At 36.0% G+C, this 23,185-nt stretch overlaps 1 protein-coding gene across 1 annotated transcript; it reads left to right on the forward strand.

Annotated features, from left to right (window-relative positions):
• Window positions 1–11,262: 11,262 nt before the first annotated feature.
• Window positions 11,263–22,277, forward strand: LOC131592003 (lumican). The gene is made up of 3 exons (XM_058863195.1): window positions 11,263–11,496; window positions 14,488–15,391; window positions 21,232–22,277. Exons 2-3 carry the CDS (start codon window positions 14,515–14,517, stop codon window positions 21,384–21,386), a joined length of 1,032 nt encoding a protein of 343 aa, XP_058719178.1. The 5' UTR covers window positions 11,263–11,496; window positions 14,488–14,514; the 3' UTR covers window positions 21,387–22,277.
• The last annotated feature ends 908 nt before the right edge of the window (window positions 22,278–23,185 follow it).

Below are 23,185 nucleotides of genomic sequence, written 5' to 3' on the forward strand. Positions count from 1 at the left end.
TTTTGTGATACATCATACTTACACCTTTTATTCCTTGTCAACTAGTATGTTAAAGCATATATTATATTTGAATAAAAAGCCTTAAGAATTTTGTTGCTATTTTTGAAACCAGAAGTTTATAAAAGTTACATTATTGTTTCCAGATGAAGACTTTAATTGAGATAAATTAGGCTAGTCCTGCTCTACAGAGTGATTTTTGAAAGTGTTCAAATCCCTAAAGTCATGGAAAATAGGGACCATGTGTCTGCTACTAAGTGCATGCTAGAAAGCCCTTTCAACAGGAAAAACTCAGAATCAATTAAAGTTAATCATGTAGCATTCTGATGCTGAATCCTTTAATCTTTTAATTTCAAGGTATTGAATTTTTGCAGGAATCAAAACCTTGTAAAGAATAAACCAAATTCCAGAGTATAGAAAAAAAATGAAATTTCAAAATGCATGAAATAATAACATGAAAGACAGAATAATTCTAACTACTGCTTGGCTATGCTAGAAACTCTAGACAATTGAAATGTTTCAAAAAGCTTTTTGTCTTCTGAGAATAAACCTTCAGAGGTTTGTCCATACAAGTCATTCTAACATGGAAGGAAAACATGGATGCACTGCAATGAATTCTTGAAACAAAGCACTGACTTTGAAATGTTAGGTAACAGAGAGTAATTGAGACATCCTAAACCTAGACTGACTTAATATTCCATCATGCCATCAAGAAAACAAAGAAAAAAGATTAACCTTTTGGCTATATTTTAGTTTTCTATCCTTTACTGCTCATTTCCAGCATCAAATTCTTTAAAGACATGCCAATCTTTTATGTACAGGGGAGCCTCTGCATGTATAGATTATAGAGAGATAGAGAAGATTGTGTAAATTTCTCTTTAACAGATACAGATAATTGGATTGTTATGCAAAAACTTAAATATATTAGCTCTTTACTGCTGTCGCAGGACTGAATTACAATGAAGTGGTAATATTCCCTTTGAACTGCTTTGTTAGAATTCTGACACACAGGATTGTCGTGTTTCCTACATCTTAGACAGTGGGAATGGTCTCACACTATGAAAAAAAATGCAACAGCACAAGGATTTTAGTTTATTCTGCAGAGCAGAGAAAGAAATAGCATTAATAGGAATTGAAGAAGACAGGTCTCATTTACCAAAGCTCTTCCCTACAGAGGGGGAAGCTGAGGATACCTCCAGCCCAGCTCCACCCTCCCTCACCTTTCAGGAGGGGAATCTGAGATAAAAGAGCTTTCTAGCCCCTTGGTTACCTCATGGGCAGCTTCTGGGTTGGCATGAGAGCATGTAGTACATGAACATAGGTGAACTTCATGAGGATCAAAGCAATCCCATCATTGGTACAGACTGGGTGATGAATAGTCTGAGATCAGTCCTGCAAAAAAGGATTTTGGGATACTGGTGGACGAATAATTGGATATGAACCAGCAGTGTGCACTTGGCCTGGAAAATAGAACATATCCTGGGCTGCATCAGAAGCAGCGTGGACATCACATCCAGGGAGCTGATTCTGCTCCTCTTCTCCACCTTCCTGAACTCTCACTGCAGTTATGCACGCAGTGATGGGGTCCTCAGCACAGGAAAGAGCTGACAGAGTGGGACTACAGGAGAGCCACAAGAAGGATCAGAGTGCTTGAGAACCTTTCCTGCAAAATTTGAGAATTTGGAGAATTTGTTCCAGGGTAAAAAGGCTAAGAAGAAACATTATTGCAGCCTTCGAAGAAGGCTTATAAGAAAAACAGGGACTTTTTACCAGGGCCTGTAGTGACAGGATAAGGTGCAATGGTTTTAAGCTAAAAGATGGTAGAATTAGGTTGGATATGAGGAAGATATTCTTTAAATTAAGTGTGACGAGACACTGGAACAGGTTGCTCATAGAAGCTGTGGATATCTCGTCATTGGCAGCATTCAAGGCCAGGTAGGACTGGGTTTTGTGCAAGCTGTTGCTTATTGCAGGGAGATTGGATGGCATGATGTCTAAAGGTCCCTCTAAACCAAACCATTCTGTGATTCCAAGTGCAATATTAGGCCCCCGACTACACCAGTAGGCTCTTGCTGCCATGACCATCTCTTCCAGAACCTCTGTCCACCTAGACTTGTACCACACATTGTCCAGAAGCTACATTTAAGCTCAATTCCTTGTCATTTCCCTGAGCTAACAGCTGGGTTTCAGCAGGAGAGAGCAGCTGTGCAGGAGAAGGCAAGCTGGGAGCCAGCACTTACACAAGGCAGGGCAGCAGCCTCAGGATTGAGATAATGGTGTCCCAGCACCCAATGAAACACAGCAAAGCTCCTTGGGTGACTGAAAACACCCAGCAAGAGATGTCCACTGAGAGGGCAGGCTTAAGGTCAAGCTCAGATTGCAAGTCAATAATGTAATTCCAGGTACAAAACCAGGCCCAGCATACCAGAACAGAGCCAGGACTGGGATTCAGCTGGAACATGGCTGCTGGACAATGGGTGGAGGCAGTGTGTCTGGACAATGTGGATGAGGCTGGACTAAAATCTTCAGCATCTCCTGAGTTAATTAGCAGCCCAAACCCTGTTTTCCAAGGCCTTGGAAGGCACTTCTCTAAAAATGTTTTGATGTGAGTATGTGACAAATCATTAGCAGCAGCTTTCAGAAGAAGGATTTCCTGCTAATTGGTAAACACCTTCTTCCCTTCTTCCCTTCTCCAAGCTTTGAATCAAAATGTTGTGGGCTATCACCTGTACATCTGTTCTCTACTTGCTTGAAAGAATGGCCTTCATGTGGGCTCCCTGGAAAAGTAAGCATTCTGATACAGCACATGTCTGATGGCTCTCAGAATTATTCAGTTATGGTTGTGTCAAAAGGTCCATAATAATGGCAAAAAGTGAACTGCTAAAACACAGTGTAAACCCCCCCCCCCTTTATGAATAATGTTATTATAAATAGGTGACCCTAAGTCTCACTCTATTTTCATGAAATTGAATGGGAACAATGGGTTTGCTATACCACAACTGATTAGTCATATTATCTGTGTCTATCTAGAAGACATATTATCTGTGTCTATGGGGTAAGAAAATGGTCAAAATTATAGTGTTGCTCACTGGTACTGCTGTAGCTAAGTTTGTGTCAGCAGTTCCATGTGAAACCAGCTTTTACACTTAAATATTATTACTCTGTTAAGTCTTGGAATCAAATCTTGTTTCTCAAGCATATTTGTTTCTCCTTTGAAATGCATATAAATTTTGAGAAAATGGTGGAAAACATGAAATTATAGCTCAATAAAATTCAAATTGTGGATCAGGGCATGTCAGAAAACCTCAGGACCTCAATGTCTACTTTCTTATTGATGTCTTAGGTTATATTCCAGAGTCTAAAACTACATTTGAGTTATTAAGTGAAATCATGTCATTTTTGAAGTCTGGCACATGACTTAGTCCTGTCTTTGTTGTAAGGCTTTCTTGCCTCCCGAAACACAGTGGCTTCATTTAAGCTGCCTATTGAGAGTGGTAAGTCCCAAACCCTGGCTAGGCAATGTTTAGTTTGAGCTAGATTCATGCAAAAACCCATTCTCATATTCTCATATTCTCACATTCACTGCTGTCTGAATGCTTCCCTTACTTTTTCTCCTCAGTCTTGTAATGCTTCCTGCAATCCTTCATGGTAAAGTATATCTCTGGGTTTTTTACATCTTTGAACAGCTGATAACATGACATTCTGATCTGACTGAGACTTGGGGAAAGTTACAGTATTTGATTGTAGTACTTTACTTTCCATACCAACAGCCCAAAAGCCATTGCAAACCAAAAAGATGTGGCGTCTTCCAAGATGCCGTTCTGTTTTGTAGCATTATATATATATATAAATTATTATGAAAACATTAAAAGGCCTACTGAGAAGCTAAAGGGCCAGATGCTGATTCTAGTTTTTGGTCCAATTCAGTTTACCATTTAATAAACAGACACACATTTATAAAGATACACAGAAAATGAATTATCAAAATAAAATCTCTAGGTGCTTGCTGAAGTCTGAAAAAATATGGAGTGGAAAAAAGAGTTAGGCTAAGTAGACAGAGGTCTGAAATCTATGGGAGGTGGACAGGTTTAATAGGGAAATGCTTTATTCTCCTTAACACATTGCAGGATAAGGGAAAAGTTAGTGTAGCTGGGCCATTCTTGAGTTGGACGGAGATCAGCTGAGACCTTAAGCACATTTGTGTCCATTCAAAAGAAGTTTATGTACACCTGTGACACAAAATGTCTTAAATAGTTTCTCTCCTTTCGAACGTATATAACTTATAGAGTTATATTTGAAAAGCTTTGCTTGACTGAAAAAAAAGAAAACTGTTCAGTGAGGCCTCAGGTGATGGTCTAATGGAACCAGAAAATTGTCTTCTAAGTTTTTATTTGGCCTTTCAGAGAATTGCTTATTTTGGCTTTTTTACTACTGTGATCTTTAGAGGTGGTAAGAAAATAGAAAATACCTGTGGGTTAATAGATCATGACTGCTTCCAGACTTGTACATCCCATTTTGCTTGGCTCTATTTCTGTGACATTTCATTGCAGTTATTCTGCTGAATAAACAGCTAATAGAAGACTCTGGAGAAAATTGTTGGAGAATACTATTCAGGCAGTTTACACAAAGTGTGACTATTTCTCAGGAGACTGATTATTTCCTGGACTGGAGCCCCAAGGGCACAATTTAGGTTTCAAAAGTGTCTAATATCATTCTGGATTGCTTATAAGTGCCTGGCATCCTGCTGCTACTTCAGGACAAGACAGATCTCAGAATCTTCAGTCATGGTAGCCAGACCCCTTGGCTGTGCTCTACCTGTGCCCAGGGCATGTCAGAGGCAGTAAGATGTCTTTTCACCACCTGACTGAAACCCCTTGAGCACAGGCAATTGCCTAAATGCTGATGTCTTGCTATTAAGCACTGTGAAGTTCTTTGCCTTGCCATCAGCTACCATTTGAGGAGGGCACAAGAGGTAAAGTTCTCTCCCATAGTCTATAAAAGTGAGTTGGACACCTGAGAGCCTCACAAATATTACTGGATGGTACTGCCTTTAGGTAAGTGAATACTGTTATTGTGTCTGTGTTGGGGGGCTGAACCATTCCCCAGGCTCCACAACTGTTTTTTACATCCCCACTCATCTTGAGGAGTGCCTGGACTCCTATCACATGTGTAGACACCTGTGTTTGCTGTCTCTCAGGACCAAAATGTCAGATACATCACACACCGTTTATAATAATAGATAGTCTGCATCCTGCCGAGAAGTGGAGGCAATCTTAGTGAGATATAAGGTCAAGTAGCTTTTAAAAAATAGCTTCTCTAATGGGAAATTTGATTTTGTGAGATGATTTCAGCAGTGCCATGTGGCCTGTAGTAAAGCATTAGTAGAGTTTCTCAACACTGCATAATTCCTAAAACAAAAGGTATTTCATACAGCATGAGGTTAATCCACTCTGGATCTCCCTATAAAAAATAAAGACAATTAAATCACTGGATTGGAATCTGTGGTTGCCAGAGCTGACCATTTAATATGGCCAAAAGCATATTTCCAGCCAGTCCTTCAGAGGAATTCACTGTCTCCAAACAGGAAAGGGATGAACAAATTCGTCTGGAAGGAAAAATTGTAAGAAAAATAAAAATACTTATATTTTAATATAATTTAAGACTGTGTCCTCAAATACACCTTGCTTCTTGATATAACACCCAAAAAAGGCCAGTTTTAACCATAACTTGCTTTTTTGCTTTTGAAAAGTAAAATATAAGTAGAAAGGAAAAAAAAATTATGTGACGTAGAAAAGAAGAAAGGTTGTGATTAAATAATAGAATCCCTGTACATATTGGTAATAAGGAAAAAAATAAAACAGTTGCACTGTACATGTCAGTGACAGATCCACAGACAGCGTGGCAGAAGATAGTTGGAAGAAGATGGAGATTTTGATGAGGAAAAGAAATTCTAGTAATGTTATAGAAGTACAACTAAAGACACACAAGACAATGGTTAGCAATGGAATATGAACAAAAAGAATCGTTGTTTTCTGCATTTGGAAATTTTTCTGCTTTTTCAGACTGATATATTTTTGTTATATCATGTTCTTTTTAAAGGGAAAAGAAAACCAACCAAAATGTTTTTGAGTGAGAAATACTTTCAGATTTGGTTGTCATGATAGTTTGTACTTAAAGATCTCAGGAAGACATGTAAGAGCTGTTTGGTTCATTTACAGTCCATTTTCATGAGCCTGGGAATACCAGAACACTGATTTTAAGAGGATAGATGCCGTCTCTACCTCAAGTCTATTAACCTGCCACCAGTCCTAGAGAAAAAATACTGTAAAAATCTCATGCAGCATTCAGGTGTTAACGAACTAAGTGACAACTAATGTCAGAATAGATACTAATAGGTAGCCAATGATATGATAGATATTATCTACCAAGCTTTACTTGTTCATGAGGTTTTAAACTTGGTAGAAGCATCTTCTGTAGTTGCAGTAGATTTATCCAAGGTGCAGCATTTTAGAAATAACACTGGGAAGTATTCTTAAAAGCTGCATATTGGGTGGCTCCCAAACTGTCCCACCTTCTTGGCAAAGATGATTTATGACTTAGTGGATCTGTTTAAGTCCATGGTCATATACACTAGCAGAAGGCCAAATGCTATATTCTGGTTGTACAGCAAAATCCAGGTGATTTAACATCCCTTCTGACCTTAAGCTGTAGTGATCTAAATGTGAGCAGACATTGTTAATGCTTAGATTTTGGGAAGGTGTTTAGCACCCAACGATTTTCAAAGCAGGTCTATGTCGGTACAGCATTAACATATACAAACAACAGGTGGTGAAGTAACCATGTTGGCTAAGTCCAACTCATCCTTTTCCATAAATTATCTGTACTGTTTGCAAAATACAGAAATACAGAGATGCTGCTATAATTTTTACTTGTAACCACAACTTACCTGCAAATTCAACAGCTCCTTGGGATAGTCTTGGATTCTTTACATTAGGAATCATTTGAATTGTCTTATGTTCCAAGGCCATCTAATTTTCTCCATGGATCAGCAGATTTTAAATGCTATGACAAAACATACAGAGTATATTAAGGGGTCTGGTTTAAAAACAGACTCTTGCCTTCACATTTAGTCCTCATCATAAAAAAAGCTTTGATCAGACTTTGGATCACCTCAAAGAAATTTTGCTGTTGAAAATTTGAATCATACCAAAAGCAGCCTGAAAAACAACAGAGAGATGGATAACAGTAGTAGAATATAGGCGCTGTCAAGTTTGAAGCAAAGCAGTGAGCAGTGTTTCAGAAGGACAAAAACAAAAAATCATGCTCAACCAAAATATCTGTTGCGGTCTGCTAATAAGTTGTAACGCTATTACCATTTTTGTAAGTTTCCAAAGCTGGTATTTCCTTTTTAGGAAAAAGGAAAAGAAGGATTTGGATCACCACAAATTTTGTAATGCTTATAGTATGTGCTCTAACACTTTCCATTTAATATGTAAGTCCAGTGTAGAGGCTGAAAAAATAAAATTTCAATTAGGAGGAATGGAAGTTTTCAGATGAAAAAATAAGCACCTACATCCTCCAGAATCTGGAACTGAATTGTTTGTAGTGGAACTCATTAAATATGAGTCAGCCTTCAGTAATATTTTCAAAATGCTGCAGAACTTTACAGAAATATTTAACTAATTGTTCCTTAAAATTTGTGCCAATGTCATATTTTTGTTTATTTACTATGTATAGGCTAACAGGCTGTATATGCACTATTGAGAGACATAGAAAACGTCACTTACAAACACGTGTTACCTCTTTATAATTAAGTGGCTTGCTCCATGGTGTCCATGGTACAACCTTCCCCCTTAATGGAGGTTTCTTAACCCCTGCTGCAGGTAGCCAAATAAAATGAGCTAACCTTCATTTCATCTTGAGAGTAATATTTAGTTTAAGTTCTGAGTGATCAGAGGAAAAACCTCACTGCTCATTTTAGGTGACAGTGTGAAAAGTTCCACGAGGAATTTTTCTGGAGCTATATATTCCCATGGCAAAAATTCTCCTGATACTGGGAACCGAAATCTCCTGGTTCTGCGCACCAGATGTGTGCGCAGGTTTAAGATGAAAACAAAGCAGCAATTAATTAAGATAACATTAAGTTTCGGTAACCTGAGTCTATTAAATGGAAATAGATTGGGAGGTACTTCCTCTTATGCAGAAGTGCATGGAAGTTATAAGGAAAGCAGTTTTGCAAGAGACAATAAGCAGAAAGGATATCACTGATGAGTGTAGAAACAAAATGGTGACATGGTAACTCAACAATATTTGATGCCTAGATCTCAGCAAGTGCAAATTGATAATTCACTTGCAGTGAGTTCTGTTTTCAGATTCTTTCATTACAACCTATTAGACTTGGTCATCTCCAGCCATGAAAATATGAATTTAAAAAAAAACCAAACAAACAAAGGAGCTTTGGATCAAATAAAAGAAATATTTCTATTTATATATCATGAGACAAAGAAAATTAGATTATAATAGATTTTAAAAATTTTTCCCACCAAAGAAATATGAATAAATAAGGTATAAAAGAAAACTTATTTTGAAGAGAAACTGGAGCACAATAGCTGTAATTGTGATATATTAATATGTCCTGACATCATCAGTGTGAAGCATGTTCATAAACAGTTTACAATTTAGATGGCATAGGGGAATTTACAAATTATTTTGTGTATTCCTTGAAAATTAGCTAGACTTTGTTCACATGCTGTTTAATGACTTCTGAGAGCTACCAAAAGAACCCCTGCACAGAACACAAAATAGGGCCAGGTAAAAAGAATCACCCAACCACAGTCCCACTCTCTGTTGCAGAAGAAGCAGTACCTTCATTTTCTGGGTTGTAGTACCTACCTGTTCTCCCAAACAGAGGCTTATAAGGTGAGAGCTTTACGAGTCAGAATAGCAAGATAAGGAAAAGCATAAAAATGACAACAAAGGGACATTATTAAATAACAGATTGGAGACATGGTAAAAATATTATTAAAAAGGGAGGAAAATCTATTGGTTTATGTCTTAAATTTGGAAGGCATGTGATTTTTCATCTTGACTGTGTAATTTCCATAGCTAATGTAAAACAGTCAGCAAGACAGGAACTAAATCTATGAACAAGTCTCAGCTGAACTTTATGTGACCCAAGATTTTACCATATGTTAATTTTGAAATATCATCAGTTTGCTTAATAAGATTTGTAAGCTATAAAGATATGCATGTTTTGTGTTTCTGTTGTCAGAAGGAGAAAAAGGATGTATACTTGATATACAGAAAAACTGGTTCATAACACATAACACAAATGTGCCAAAAGCATACTAAGCCTGGGTTATCCTGTACTTGCAGTCAATGTTCAATTCTATTTGTACTGCAAATGCAAAACTACTACCTGTTACTGAAAGTTCAAAATATATATTAATTTATCATAATATTGGGCTTGTCCTTCAAAACAAATCTATAGTCAGAAAAAGCACAATTAATGCCTTTCCTGTGATTTTTAAAACTCTCTTTACAAATATTATGCTCAATTTCTCACCTTGATATATGTTCCACAGAGCAAATCCAGATATTGTCTTAAAGGTTTCTCTTCCCGTATGAAAAATATTTTTTTATTCCAACTGATCTCTTGCTGAGTGCTGCTGCTTGTTGCTACATTTGCAGTCAAGTCACAGTTGAGGTTTCCTTGGTCAACTAAAGCTAATGAAGTATTTTTCAGATAAATATCATTCTGTGCATGAGAAACTCCATCTGGTCTCCATTTGTCCACATGCAGAACAACAGCAGCTTTGTCCATTTCTACATTTCTAGTCCTGATACCATGCGGTTTTCTACTTGGATTAGTTCACTATTGTAATCCCACTGCTTCACATTCAATTCTTGGCACCATTCAAGTAGTAATGATCTGTCACCAATGTGTTTCCCAGTGTGGAAATGGTTCTCCCACACCAGGGAGACAGGCATGATGTCAGAACACCAAAAGCATAACATTTGCTCCCTGGGGGCTGCACTGGTACATGGCACTCTGTGTTGAGCAAATTTGTTTGCTAATTGGGGCACTGCAGAAGCACAGAGGTCTGTAAGTGTTTGTTGTCTTTCTTGCTCTTGGTGAAGGACACTGGCTTTTCCCTGCTCACAGTAACCTTCACTGCTGTGGAGACTGAGGTGAATCAGCAGCAAATTTTGGGAGAAGCTCACATCCAGGCTCCTCTTCAGGTAACTGATAGGGTTCTCTGGCCCAGACACATTCTGCACCACAACTTTTCATAAAGATAGTAAGTAGAATATGGACAAAATCCCTGAATTTCTACCCCCAGCAATTACAGTCAAATGCAATTAAACACACAAGACACTTTAAAATGGCTTGTGCATGCTTTCTATATGCACATTTGACATTTGTCCCTACCCAAATCTATTAAAAAAAAAAAAAGATGGTTCTCATAAAAAGGAAGAAATCCTCCATTTAGAGATAAGGGAAAGTTCTTATGGAAGCATTAAGATCCACTTTAAACTGTTACTTTCTTAATATATTATTTTTTGACATTGCCTGGTGAAAGTAACATCTCATCCAAGCCTTAAGATGCATTCTTGAACTACATCCATGGAATAAGAAACAGACAACATAAAGCTGAGTAGTTCCAGATTCTGAAAAGCAGGAGAAAGCTGTAAGTGCAAAATGAACAAATGTATGAAGTGAGTTTACAGTAACTGCTCAAAACCCATTCCTGGGATGTGTTTTTATTAAACAAACATACATTCAACCACCAAAGAAAATTTCCAGACCAAATCAATTCCAATGATTTGCAGAAGAATCTTTGAACTCAAGTATATAATCTTTATACTTATACTATATAAGTATGTAATGTGGAAAAGGGTATGACTCGAAGATAATTTTTGAATCTGATCCTTAGACTAAAGTTTTCATTAAGGATATTTTACTGTGGTCATAAGATAGTTAAAGAAAAAGGCAGAAAAATGAATGAGTCACTTGGCTGAAGAAGAACAGCAGCATTGAGGTCTGAGTGCTATGTGTTAGCTCATGTCTAGCAATATAAAATGAGTTGGAAAACAAAAGCCTGTTTGCAATTTGTTTTACAATCTAACATGTTTTCTCTCAAAACTACAAAAAAAAAATTCTTGTATAAACCTATGGCTTTTTAACTTTCTCAGGTTTGTGAAATATCATTCTCTGATCCCACAGGAGGAACAGATGGGTTGTCCTTGTACAAAATATGGTATCCACCTGCACTTCATTAGAGAGCTGTATTTTTGTACATGCCACACCACAAGATCACCATGATGACATAGCAGCTTCAGAGAACAGCGTGACTAGGGCTTTTTTTTTTCCCTCTTGTTACACAGAGGATCTGGCAGACTTTTACCTCCTGACACTGTTTAGAGCATATATTGGTCGATACAGTCTCTTATTGCATCTGCTCTGGGAATTAAGGAAAGCAGCTTGAAGGCAGTAAGGTAAGTGCTGCTGCATGCTTTAACTGTAGTGTTCAGCTGTTTAAATGTAGCTTCAATGGGAATGTGAAAACATGACAGGATAAGTTTGCCAATTTGTAAATTGAGCACAAATCAACAGTTGCTTAGTCGATTCACTTTCTCAGTTTCCTTAAAACAACTTCACATATTTTGTACATCAGTGTTGCAATTTTTTACAGTCTGATTTGTTCTGCATCGGAATAAGATTTGACATACAGTACAAAGAAGTTTGTAAGAGTACTCACTGTTTACTTTTTCATTCATAATATTAGTGAGAGCTCCGTAAAACCTATTTGCTAACCATTTTACTTCATTCTACAAAAAGACAACATATCCTGATATCTAAGCAATTAATCACATAAACAATGAGAGGGAAACAGTAGGTATTTTTAAATTTGCATTTAATTTTAAAGCCCATTTTAAATAGACTAGTAAGCTTTTCAAAAATATAATCTTTTGCAAACTGTGTAAGAATTTAAGCTACAGAATTAATGTTGATTGAGTCTTAATTTTACATTTGTTTTGTTTCGCAATAACTTAATGATTAAGGAAATACAGACAAGGTCATGGTTTGAATAGTATTTCTAGACTAAAGTAGCATGCATTTCCCAAAACCATGGATTTACCATGTTTTGGCAAGTTTCCTGAGCAACTTCACAAATATTTTCACAGGTATTTTGCAACACAAGTGCTTAGAACAGGCAAAGATATTCAGTTAAAGCATGTTTATGTTGTAAGATAAACATCTAAGAATGTATTCTGATTTTATCTTTTTGATTCATGCAGTTCAGTGCAACAAGCAAGCGTCACCTATTAAGCTTTTACACTTCTGACAGCAAAACATTCAGCTACCTGAATGAGAAATGCATGAATAAAACAAGTTAAATAAATTTGCTATTTACTTCACTATTTTATGTAACACACATGCCCATATGGCCTTGAACTACAGAATTGTCACACAAATTCTAAAAAAATTTATATAAATTAATTCAAAATACTTGCTATCTAACATTTTAGTTATTTCCAGAGTTCTGCAAAGCAGTAAAGATTTGTATGCTATTTAAAGGACTGTATGACTATGATATCAATCACGAAACATAACATTACAAATATCATTTGAAACTAGAAGAAAAATAGAATTTGAATTTAAATGTCTATGTTATTTTGAAACTATAAAATTAAGGAGGTGTGTAAAAAATGTCACCATAAGGTCAGAGAGTGTTGTCCAAGGATTTCATTATACTCATTTCATACTTTGAATACAGAAGTGTTTGATTTCCTTTCTTTAATGTTTAGTACCTAAATAGGACCAGATTTTGAGAGTGTGTTACTGCAGTCCTTGCTTTCAGATGAGCTGTACTTATTCATTCCAGCAGGGGACTAAAGGTCGAGCTCGTGTTCATGTTGCATGTTCTCATGCAGTAATGAAAGACAGGCAAAGAAAATTACACTGACAACTAATATCTCGATGATTATCCTAGGGTTTGTAATTAGGTAAATGTGATGGGGCCATGGAGATGATATGAAATCAGATTCCTTTCTCAGGGGACAGCAGCTTAATATCTAGCAGTGGGAATTTATGGGTTATAGAGTGGAAGTAACATAAGAACATTTTTTAAAAATTCTTTATGCTGTACTGCATGAGATCAATAGGCCCTGCCTAAATGAGATTGTTATCTCACTAGAATATGATGTGGCTTTTAAGAAATCAATAGAAGCAGACTTTTAGAATTAGGGAAAATGTTGTAGCTATGGCCCTGCACTTTAACATTAAGTCTACTGTGTAACAATTCCAATAGAAAGACTAACTTACTCTGCTGGAAGATTGCCCAGATCTGAGATCAGTGTTGTGGTCTGTTTACAGGCTTCACATACTTTCTGAAATTCCTTAAGAAAAAAAGGGGTTTTAAGGATTTTCTTAATCCTCTCACTGTCTGAACAGTAGTTGAGTACTTGCAGCCTGCCTTGTTTTTCACTGGTGAAAATCAAAGTAAGCTCACTGAATTTATTGATTCTAGAGCTACTTTTCCAGCAGAACATCTATCTAGCCAGTGGGAGGCATAATCAAGATACTAGTCTTCATAGATTAATTGGCATCTTGCAGAGTACTGATGAGAAAGCTAAGGCCTTAAAATGTGACCCCACTTATACTGAATCACAAACATCCCCAAGGACACCAAATGTCCTTTTGCTGTATGTGAACTGAAAGACTTGACTAGTGAACCTGATGTTTTATTGGTCAATTGATTTAGAATGGGCATAAAACGTAACAAACGCCTCTGTTGTATAGAGAATTTGCAAGAACATTTTCACTACCTGAAATTCAGTCATTTCAGGTCCACTGCACACATATGCAATACTGGTTGTTTGGCATGCTAAAAATAACATGCTTTATATTTCCATTAGTTCATTCTTTAGGTGACCATGAAACTTAGTGGACCATGCTTTACAGAACATAATCCATGAGAAAAAGATCTTTCAAGCTCCACACAAAGCATGAGAGCATTACCCTCACTTTTAACTTCCCTGTCTTTTCCAAACTTAAGTTAAATAACCACATGTTTAGATATGAGACAATTCAGCTCATTAGAAACGCTTGATAGAGTTTAAATGGTGGAACTGCCTCTGAACATGGCCTTCAGCAAAACTGAAATCTTCTGTGGCAAGTTTAAAACCCGTGTACCTCATCATCTTTCTTGGACTTAATCAATGAATGCAGAATGATATAAAGAAAGTTTTACTTACAACAGCAAAATGGCCAGCAATTTTGCATCACAAAGGAAGATTACACAAGACAGGGGAAGTAATATAGCAGTTACAATGTAATACTAAAAGCCCAATATTTTTTTCTTAATTAAAAACCTTAAATAGGAACTGTAATTAGTTTTTAATTATAATTTTTATGTGGTAAAAATTTAAATATTCCTGAAAGAGATAAAGAATTAAAGTCATATCTTGTTTATTCCCTTTCAGCATACAGGAACAAGACACGTCAGAAAGATGACTTTTAACTCCCTACCTGTCTTTCTGCTGTTGATTACTGGCATTTTTTGCCAATATGAATACGGTCCTGGAGATGATTATGGTTATGACCCTTTTGGGCCATCTGCAGCAGTCTGTGCCCCAGAATGTAATTGTCCTTTAAGCTACCCTACTGCCATGTACTGTGACAATCTTAAGCTGAAAACCATTCCAATTGTACCAAGTGGAATAAAATACCTCTATCTTCGAAACAATATGATTGAGGGAATTGAAGAGAATGCATTTGACAATGTAACAGACCTACAGTGGCTGATCCTAGATCACAACCATTTGGAAAATTCAAAAATTAAGGGAAGAGTCTTCTCTAAACTAAAGAACCTGAAGAAACTTCACATTAACTACAACAATTTGACTGAAGCTGTTGGACCACTTCCCAAAACACTAGATGACCTGCAATTAAGTCACAACAAGATCACAAAAGTCAGTCCTGGTGCATTTGAGGGGCTGATGAATCTGACTGTCATTCACCTCCAGAACAACAAGCTGAAAGCAGATTCTATTTCTGGGGCTTTTAAAGGCCTGAATTCACTTTTGTATCTTGACTTAAGCTTCAATGAACTTACAAAGCTACCGACAGGACTGCCTCACTCCTTGCTCATGCTGTACTTTGATAATAACCAAATTTCCAATGTTCCCGATGAGTACTTCCAAGGTTTTAAAGCCCTACAATATTTACGTTTATCCCACAATAAATTAACAGATTCTGGAATACCAGGTAATGTCTTCAACATCACATCTCTAGTTGAGCTGGATCTCTCCTTCAATCAGCTGAAGAGCATTCCAACTGTCAGTGAGAACCTGGAAAACTTCTACCTCCAAGTCAACAAAATTAACAGTGAGTTAAATTATACATATTCATTAATGTTTATCACAGACTAGATACTGATGATTAATGCAAGTATCTGAAATAATAGATGAACCAGTCTGAAAAAATAGTACTGGTTAGACTGTTACCACACTGACACTTACCTGACAGTTGTCCACATTTATTTTAAAAGACAGATATTTACCTAGTAGCCACCTTAATTTAAAATGAGATATTTATGTTTTCATAGTAATGTGGATTTTTTCATCAAATTCCCATCTTGTGCAACTTGGAGTAACTACATAGAAGCCAATGGAGTTGTCTTATAAAATTCAGAAAAAACTGAAAAGTTTGATCAGTGCAAAAGATGTTCAGAATTCTTATGCTGAGAAAAAGAGAGAGATGTCAGGTGAGGACCTGACTACGGTAAGCTTTCAGGAGCTGGTAGTCAAAATGCTGGAGGTAGGAGAAAGGGAGAGGACAACAAATTCATCAGGTAGCAGACACAAGATGCAGTGAAAAAGGTACATCGAAGTAACTGCATTTGTTTCCTTCCACCCTTGCCTCACATAGTATTTCTCCAAACCTATCTGAAATCCAAAGAGCTGTCCCTGTTCCTTGTTTTCCCTCCCGTTTTGCACATCATATGATCAGGTGGCAAGTTTGTTTCCATTCACTTATGATTTGCAAAATCTTCACTTCTTTCTGAAGAAATGCCACACCTTGCATGAGACCATGAAGGTTTCTGCTGAGACAGGGCTTTTACAAGACTATCGCATTCCTGGCTTGACAAGGAGGTGTTGCAGAGCTGGAGAGGCCTCACCACTGCATCAGAAATTCTCCAGCTGCACCTCTCTCAGTGGTAGTCCCTGGTGGAGAGGGAGATATGCCAAATATAACTGTGGTTCCTCAGGAGGATTTATATAATCTTGCTGGTTGACATAAAGTAAACCATAAAAATTCCTCCCTTCTGTTTGCCTACTTGTATCCATCAAGAATTAATAGTATTAGTGTTAGCTACTCCATACATAGCTAACTCCATGGAAATGTAGCCTTTAAAACCAAATATTCTTAGTGCAGATCTTACCAGACTGAGGGCAAAATATTTTGAAATATTTTGTATTTACTATGTTTCATTTTTCTCAGTGGCTTTTTTTTTCCTAGGGCATCTCAGTTTCTTGTTTTGAGATGAGTGAAAACAACAAGTTAATAATTCCCACCTAAGGCACTACATACAGATACCTATGGAACTCTACCAGATACTCTGCCACTCCTAAAATAGCTAGCTATTATGATTTTTAATTTCTCATGAGATATATGAAGCACTTTTCCCTTCTTAGAAGGATCTGAGCCCTCTGCAAGATACCTGAGTACCAAGATTGGCTGCTATTCACTTTTCCGAGGACATCAGAATCAAGGACTATGACAACAATTTTAGTTTTTGTGGAAAGTTGCATTTTCAGGGGAGTGATGTGGGGAGGGGATGTTCACCAGCTACTACTACACTATCATTGCTACCCTATGGACTGATACAACAGAATTATGACTTACTGTTCTTTTTCTCTCTACCATAAAATCTAGCAGACTTCAAGAATCAACTTTTTCAGTTATCTAATTTCACAGGCATAATATATAGTTCCCTAAGATGTTGATTGATAATGTGGGATAAAAATTAATTAGAAATAATCATTAATATAGGTAAATCAAAGCTCTGGGATTTCACCATTCATGACACCTGACCTACAGCCGTGAGTCTTTTGGAAAATTGGGTTGATTGACCTGTGACTATTTAAGCCTCAAACCAACAACCAGTTCCTTTGTTTAATAAATTATTATAATTTCCCAGTGATTTGTGAAAGGATGACTGTAAGCTAGACCAGCTTCTGTTCCATATGATGGCCTATGGTATACATATGCAGTGAGAGGCTTCTGTCTAAGGAGCAATAACAATTTGTCCTCAAATACACAAAAGGTATAATCTTCCAATTTATGCTTATTTAGTTTGAAGTTTTCATTATACTGAGACCTAGCATAAAGATATTACTCCAGAGTTCTTAACTTTCTATGTCTCACTTTTTCTCAGGTACCTCCAAGCTTGTAATTAACATTTATATTTGTCTAAGAAAGCATAATCTGGTTCCAACTTTGTTGATATTACTGGAAAGAATATTTCTTTAAATTACTGTCCATGAGTTTCACCGTGGACTTGCTAAAGTCATTATACATTGTCATTCATAAAAAAAATCTGTTTGAGAAATACTCTTATTTGAGTGACTCTGAGTTTTTTGAAAAAGAGCTGATGAATAAACACATCAAAATGTGTAGAGCAGAATTGGTTTTGCCTTAGTATATTCTGTTTCCCTCTGTGTTGCAAGAAGCAGTGGGTGAAGCAGATAGCAAACTGTTTAGAAAACAAATTCAAAGTAACTCCTCTGATTTCTAACTAATAAATTAAAACATATCCATTATATTGATTGTGAGTGTCAAATCTACAGTTTTATCTACTCTACTGGATGCTGGTTGGATCTCCAAGCTAGAATAGGACCATGGAAGATTTAGAAAAGCCTTTGCTTTCTCCATACCTCAAACCTAAACTGTAGTTTCTAAGTTGAAATGTCTTTAAGATGCCATTATTTTTATACACACACACATGCATGCACACAGACACGTACAGACTTGTGTTACAGACTTCTCTGAGAAGAAAAAAACTCTGCAGGATGGGAAAAAAAAAAAAAAAAAGCAAGAATCAAAGAGGTTCAGTGAAACAAGAAGAGGGTCCAAAGAAGGCCATCTCCTTATTTCATCTGTACTTTTAAGGGATTAAGGAGACAATTGTTGTTTCTGCATGAAACCCCAGGAAGTAATGGGGTTACTCCACATAAATGGAATATGAAAAGGAAGATAGGAAAGCGTTGCAGAGGACAGTTAAGAGACTATGTATAGAATTATGAAGGTGCTTTATGGTCTTTTATCTGGCTCACTCCATCAGATCCCAAAGGAGTTTTTTAACATGGCCTGTTTAGAAATGTTTCACATGTGGCTAGTGGCCAACACACCAACAATAACAACTATGGGACTCCAGATGCTGTTAGGATTGCCCACTGTACTGTCAGATGGAAGTCCAATTTTCATCCAATCCTTATTCTCTCAGCGTCTGGTTTATGCAGGAATGCTGTGTTGGGAAAATATGTGGGAAAAATTATTACTGTCTTTGTACACTTTGTACACTGTCTTTGAACCTGAATTTTATAAATTCAGGAAGATATTTTTTCACCTGCAACATTAATAAGTGTAACAAAAGAGGAAGTAAAATACTGAGATATTTTATGCCACATTCTATTATTTTATTCTAAAGGATTGCAGTTCCCCACACAGATAATACAGGTAAAAGCTCATCAAGTGCACTCTCAAGAACCACTGGTCTTATTTTCTGCTAGTAGAGACTGCAACTAAAATGAAACATTTTTAAATTTGTTTTAAACAACTGATAATTATATGAAGAGTATAAAAAATTGACCCATATTCAAATGATGTGGACCAAATATTGGAACAATATACCACTGAAGTCCATGACTAAGTTAATTTGACTTCTGTGAGGACAAGATCCTCATCCACTTCCAAAGTGGTTTTAGTCTCATAAAGTCAGCACAGATCAGAATTTTGTTATCACAGTTAAATTTTGTGGTTTACATGTATGAGGTTTATGCCCTTTGAGTAGTTAATCGTCAATCCAGCTTTTATAAGCATATCCTCTTTTGCAACCAAATGTTAGCATTTATGCTCAGAACTAATAATATTTAAAGAAAACAACCTAAAATTTAAATTTATAAAGTTTTAGAATGTTTGTCATCAGCAAAAATATACTTACCACGTCATTCCTGAATGACAAGAAGATGGAAAAAACTGATATTAGAATTCATTTTTTAAAAAAATTTTACAAATTAAACCCAAGTTATCTGAAGAAAACTGGAACTAAATAGTCAATGGTATAGCCTATAGCCCAAGACAATGAGTTAAAATCTCAGGAATTTATGTTTTCATTCAGCAAAATTCCACACAGACATAATCCTATAAACATCTCTCAGATCACATTATCTTAATGAACAAACTCATTAGTTGGCTTCTGCTGGTACATTCTGAACCAGAAGAATATCAGAAATAATAAAATTTTACTGTATTATGACATGGACTGCCCAAAGGATGCCATTCGTCTCTCACCCTTCCAAAAGAGGGCTGCACACTACACAAAATCTGGGAACTTGCTTTGATTTTCTTTAATCAAATTGGTAATCAAGATCTACCTTTTAATTACATTTCCTTAATTCCTACTAAAAAAAAAAACACCCTTATTTTGTGGAATATATATGAATCTTTACTCACTTTTAATATCATATCTCTGTCCAAAATATTACCTAAGTTCTTATGCTCTAAAGAGCTGCTTGCACATTTACACTTTAGTCTAATTTAGTTTACAAAAACCATGTTTCATTAGTGGTAGAAAATTATTGTAATGCAAGTCCTGGTAGAATCCAATTAGAAGAATGTTAATCCTAAAGCTTATGAGAAGGTATGAAGGGTACTTCTTTCATTTCCTTTAGTACTACAATTTGATCATACTTTCTTAGACTGAGTAGAAAAAATACCTAAGGTGAGCTATGGAAGGTAAATCAAATGACATTTAATTTTGATGATGCTAATTTGATGTATCAGAAATTATGAGATGCATGGGTTCATTGAAGGAGTCCCTTTAACTTTTTTCATTATTTCCTGTGTGAATTCATCCAATGCCAGTGTTCTGAAGAACAAATCTCTCAGACTGCTTTGTTAGTAGTTATGGAACTTTTCAATAGATTAATCCTCTATCTGACTCAAAGGAAACACAGGTGGGAATGAAGACCCTCTTTGCAAAATTACACAGTGTGGTTTGCAGGGCACATCAGATTTATTCACACAAATTCCATCTTGAGGATAGATCTTCTCTGCATTAAAGAGGTCTATAATATATGGGTATGTGTGTGTTCTGCATACTGAGCAGCCAACTTCGGTGATTCATACAGTTTCTAGTTTACAGTTAATACTGATCATAGGATGAAAGACAGATTTCTGTTCAAGATCTATCCGGTGCTACAAGAACCAAATAATACTTCAACTGAATAGAGACCATTTATAACATGATAATAAATTACAATAAATATAAATATTTTATAAGTATTTTTTGCATTCATACTCACCTTCTAATCTTGATGTGGAAAAGTTCAATTGCACAATTTAAACGTAAAAATCCCCAACCCTAGACCCAAATTTCATTCTGAAACAGGTAAATCAAAATGGCACATATAAAATATATATAAAATACACAAATAGCCATTGGACTTCCTGTTCTTTAGGGTAAAGCTGTACCATGGTTTCAATTTCTCCAGAAACTTTCTTCCTTCAATATCTTATATAAGAGTTTTACCCATCCATGGTAATGAACAAACTGACTGATTCCTCCCTCTGCATCTCTTTTTTTTTAAAAAAAGATAGATTTTCTTTTTTTCCTTTTATCTAAATGCCAGATTAGACTTCTATGTAAAATCTGAAGTCTAAAAGTCAAATTTGTACTGAAGAAAATGGCATTTGAAAAACTCAGTCTTGAAATTCTGAAACTCTTACAACTAACAGAAAGAACCTCTCCCAACACAAGTCCCTCAGGTTCCAATAAATTTTTTAGGGGTTTACATCAGTGCAAAATGCAAAATATTGAAAATAATATAATATGTTAAGGTCATAATTTCCAACTGAAATTAAAAAAAAAAAACAGAAAAATAATAGGTTTGTCCTATTTGTCCTAATTATTCATGTTTTCCTCTTGTTTCTGTTCACTTCAGAGTTCCCATTGAGCAGCTTCTGTAAGGTAGTTGGACCAACAACCTATTCCAAGATCACACATTTGCGCCTGGATGGAAACAATCTCACCCGGGCTGACCTGCCCCAGGAGATGTACAACTGCCTTCGGGTGGCTGCGGAGATCTCCCTGGAGTGACACACCTGTGATCATCCAGGTCCCTTCCAGGGGCAGGGACTGCAGGAATAACTCACCATGATAGTGCTTTAAAATTAGGATATGCCTAAAAGCAAGTGTCAATCTGCATATTATCCATTCTGTTTGTTAATATTTAGCGTGGGCTCGGCAAGCTTAAGGGAATGTGTGCATATTTTTACAAATGGTTTTATTTAGAAAGCATGAGAATTACCAAATCTGGTGCAAAATATGCCTTTATCTAGCCAGATGAGTTGAGGTAAAAGATTCATCTTCATAAAAATCTATATCCATGCATGAAATACATGCCAGTATGTTCCAGACTCACAGGGAAGTCAGGTGGGATTCACTGTCAGTTACAGTGAGCAGTATGGGCTGGCTGGTGTCAATACAAGATTCTTGTCCAACTTTCTTAATTATCATGCTTTTTATGTTTTGTTACCCACTGAAAAGGAAAAAATGATTTAACAATATATGAACAATTTAAAATTTGTGAAAATATGTATCCAGAGCCTATGAAATTGTTAAATTAATGGAATACGTGAAACAGAACAAGGAAAAAAATATTCAGGTTAAATAATTGTTTACTCTTCTTTTTTGTCATACTTTCATTTAACTTTCATGGTAAGATTTTTATTCATTGCTGGTATAATTGTTATTTCAAAATCAATCATATATACAAATATTTTTATTCAATTACTTGCATGCTATTTTTAACTAGACTGTAGAAAATAAAACATACCAAATAATGTCCTTATGTCCATATCATTGACAGCTGTGTTTCTTTCTTTTATAAAATAAAAAAAAAAAACAGATTAAGACAAGAAAAGCTAAGCTATTCTATTATTATTATTATTAAAATTTATTGTCAGGTTAAATAAACTGTTTTCTCTACTTCAATGTTTGAATATGTTTGTACACATAATTTCACATCTACCACTACACTTGTGTTGACCAATAAATCAGTGTCTTAAGAAGCTTGCAGTATGGGAATCATAGCACTATGAAAACTACGAAAACATGCAAACTGATGTTTCAGTATTGTCAAAAGAACAGTGAAACCTCTCAGAAACCACAGGTGGTGAGTACAGTGCAGCTACATGTGGTAAAGACGTGGTAGTATATTCTACCCATAAATAAATAACCCAAATATTGTCAGCATCTTGGAGCACACTAAAATAAATGTGCTAGTAATTGAGAGCTGTAAGTGGCTTGCTTGCAAGTACAGATCATCCCACAGGTACTATTTTCTTTTCAACTACTAGACTATTAAACACTCAAACAGAAACTTTGCTGGTTTTTATAGCAAAAGCAGAAACTATCACCTCTGAAATAAACCCCAAACCGATTCATACCAAACCATTCAGTCAACATGCTGCCAATTCCAGATGTTCAAAATGAAAACACAATTCACAGAGAAACCTGGGACCAAAACAAAAGAAGAGATTCATAAAAGAATAGAAATATTTCCCTCTTTATTTTTTTTAAATTTTGGAATTCATAAATGTTACTACTTTTTTACTCACATACAGGAAGGATTGACAGTAAAATTTGTTACAAGTTGCCTATAATTTTCATTGCAGAATGAAGTCTAAATCTGGGGTTTTCTGAACACATCAGAGTGGGAATCACTAAGGAATAGCACCTAGGCATTGTAACATAGAAAAAAAAGAAGGAAGTGCATGCAAAACTCCACAAAGTAAAGAAAAATCTATGGGAAATGGTATTTAACCATTTCCAGAGAGCTTTTAACCCAGCTGTTCCCTCCATAGAAAAATATACTAAACACTAAGACTTCTAGA

Source organism: Poecile atricapillus, chromosome W, assembly GCF_030490865.1.
Source record: "Poecile atricapillus isolate bPoeAtr1 chromosome W, bPoeAtr1.hap1, whole genome shotgun sequence".
Lineage (NCBI taxonomy): Eukaryota > Metazoa > Chordata > Aves > Passeriformes > Paridae > Poecile > Poecile atricapillus.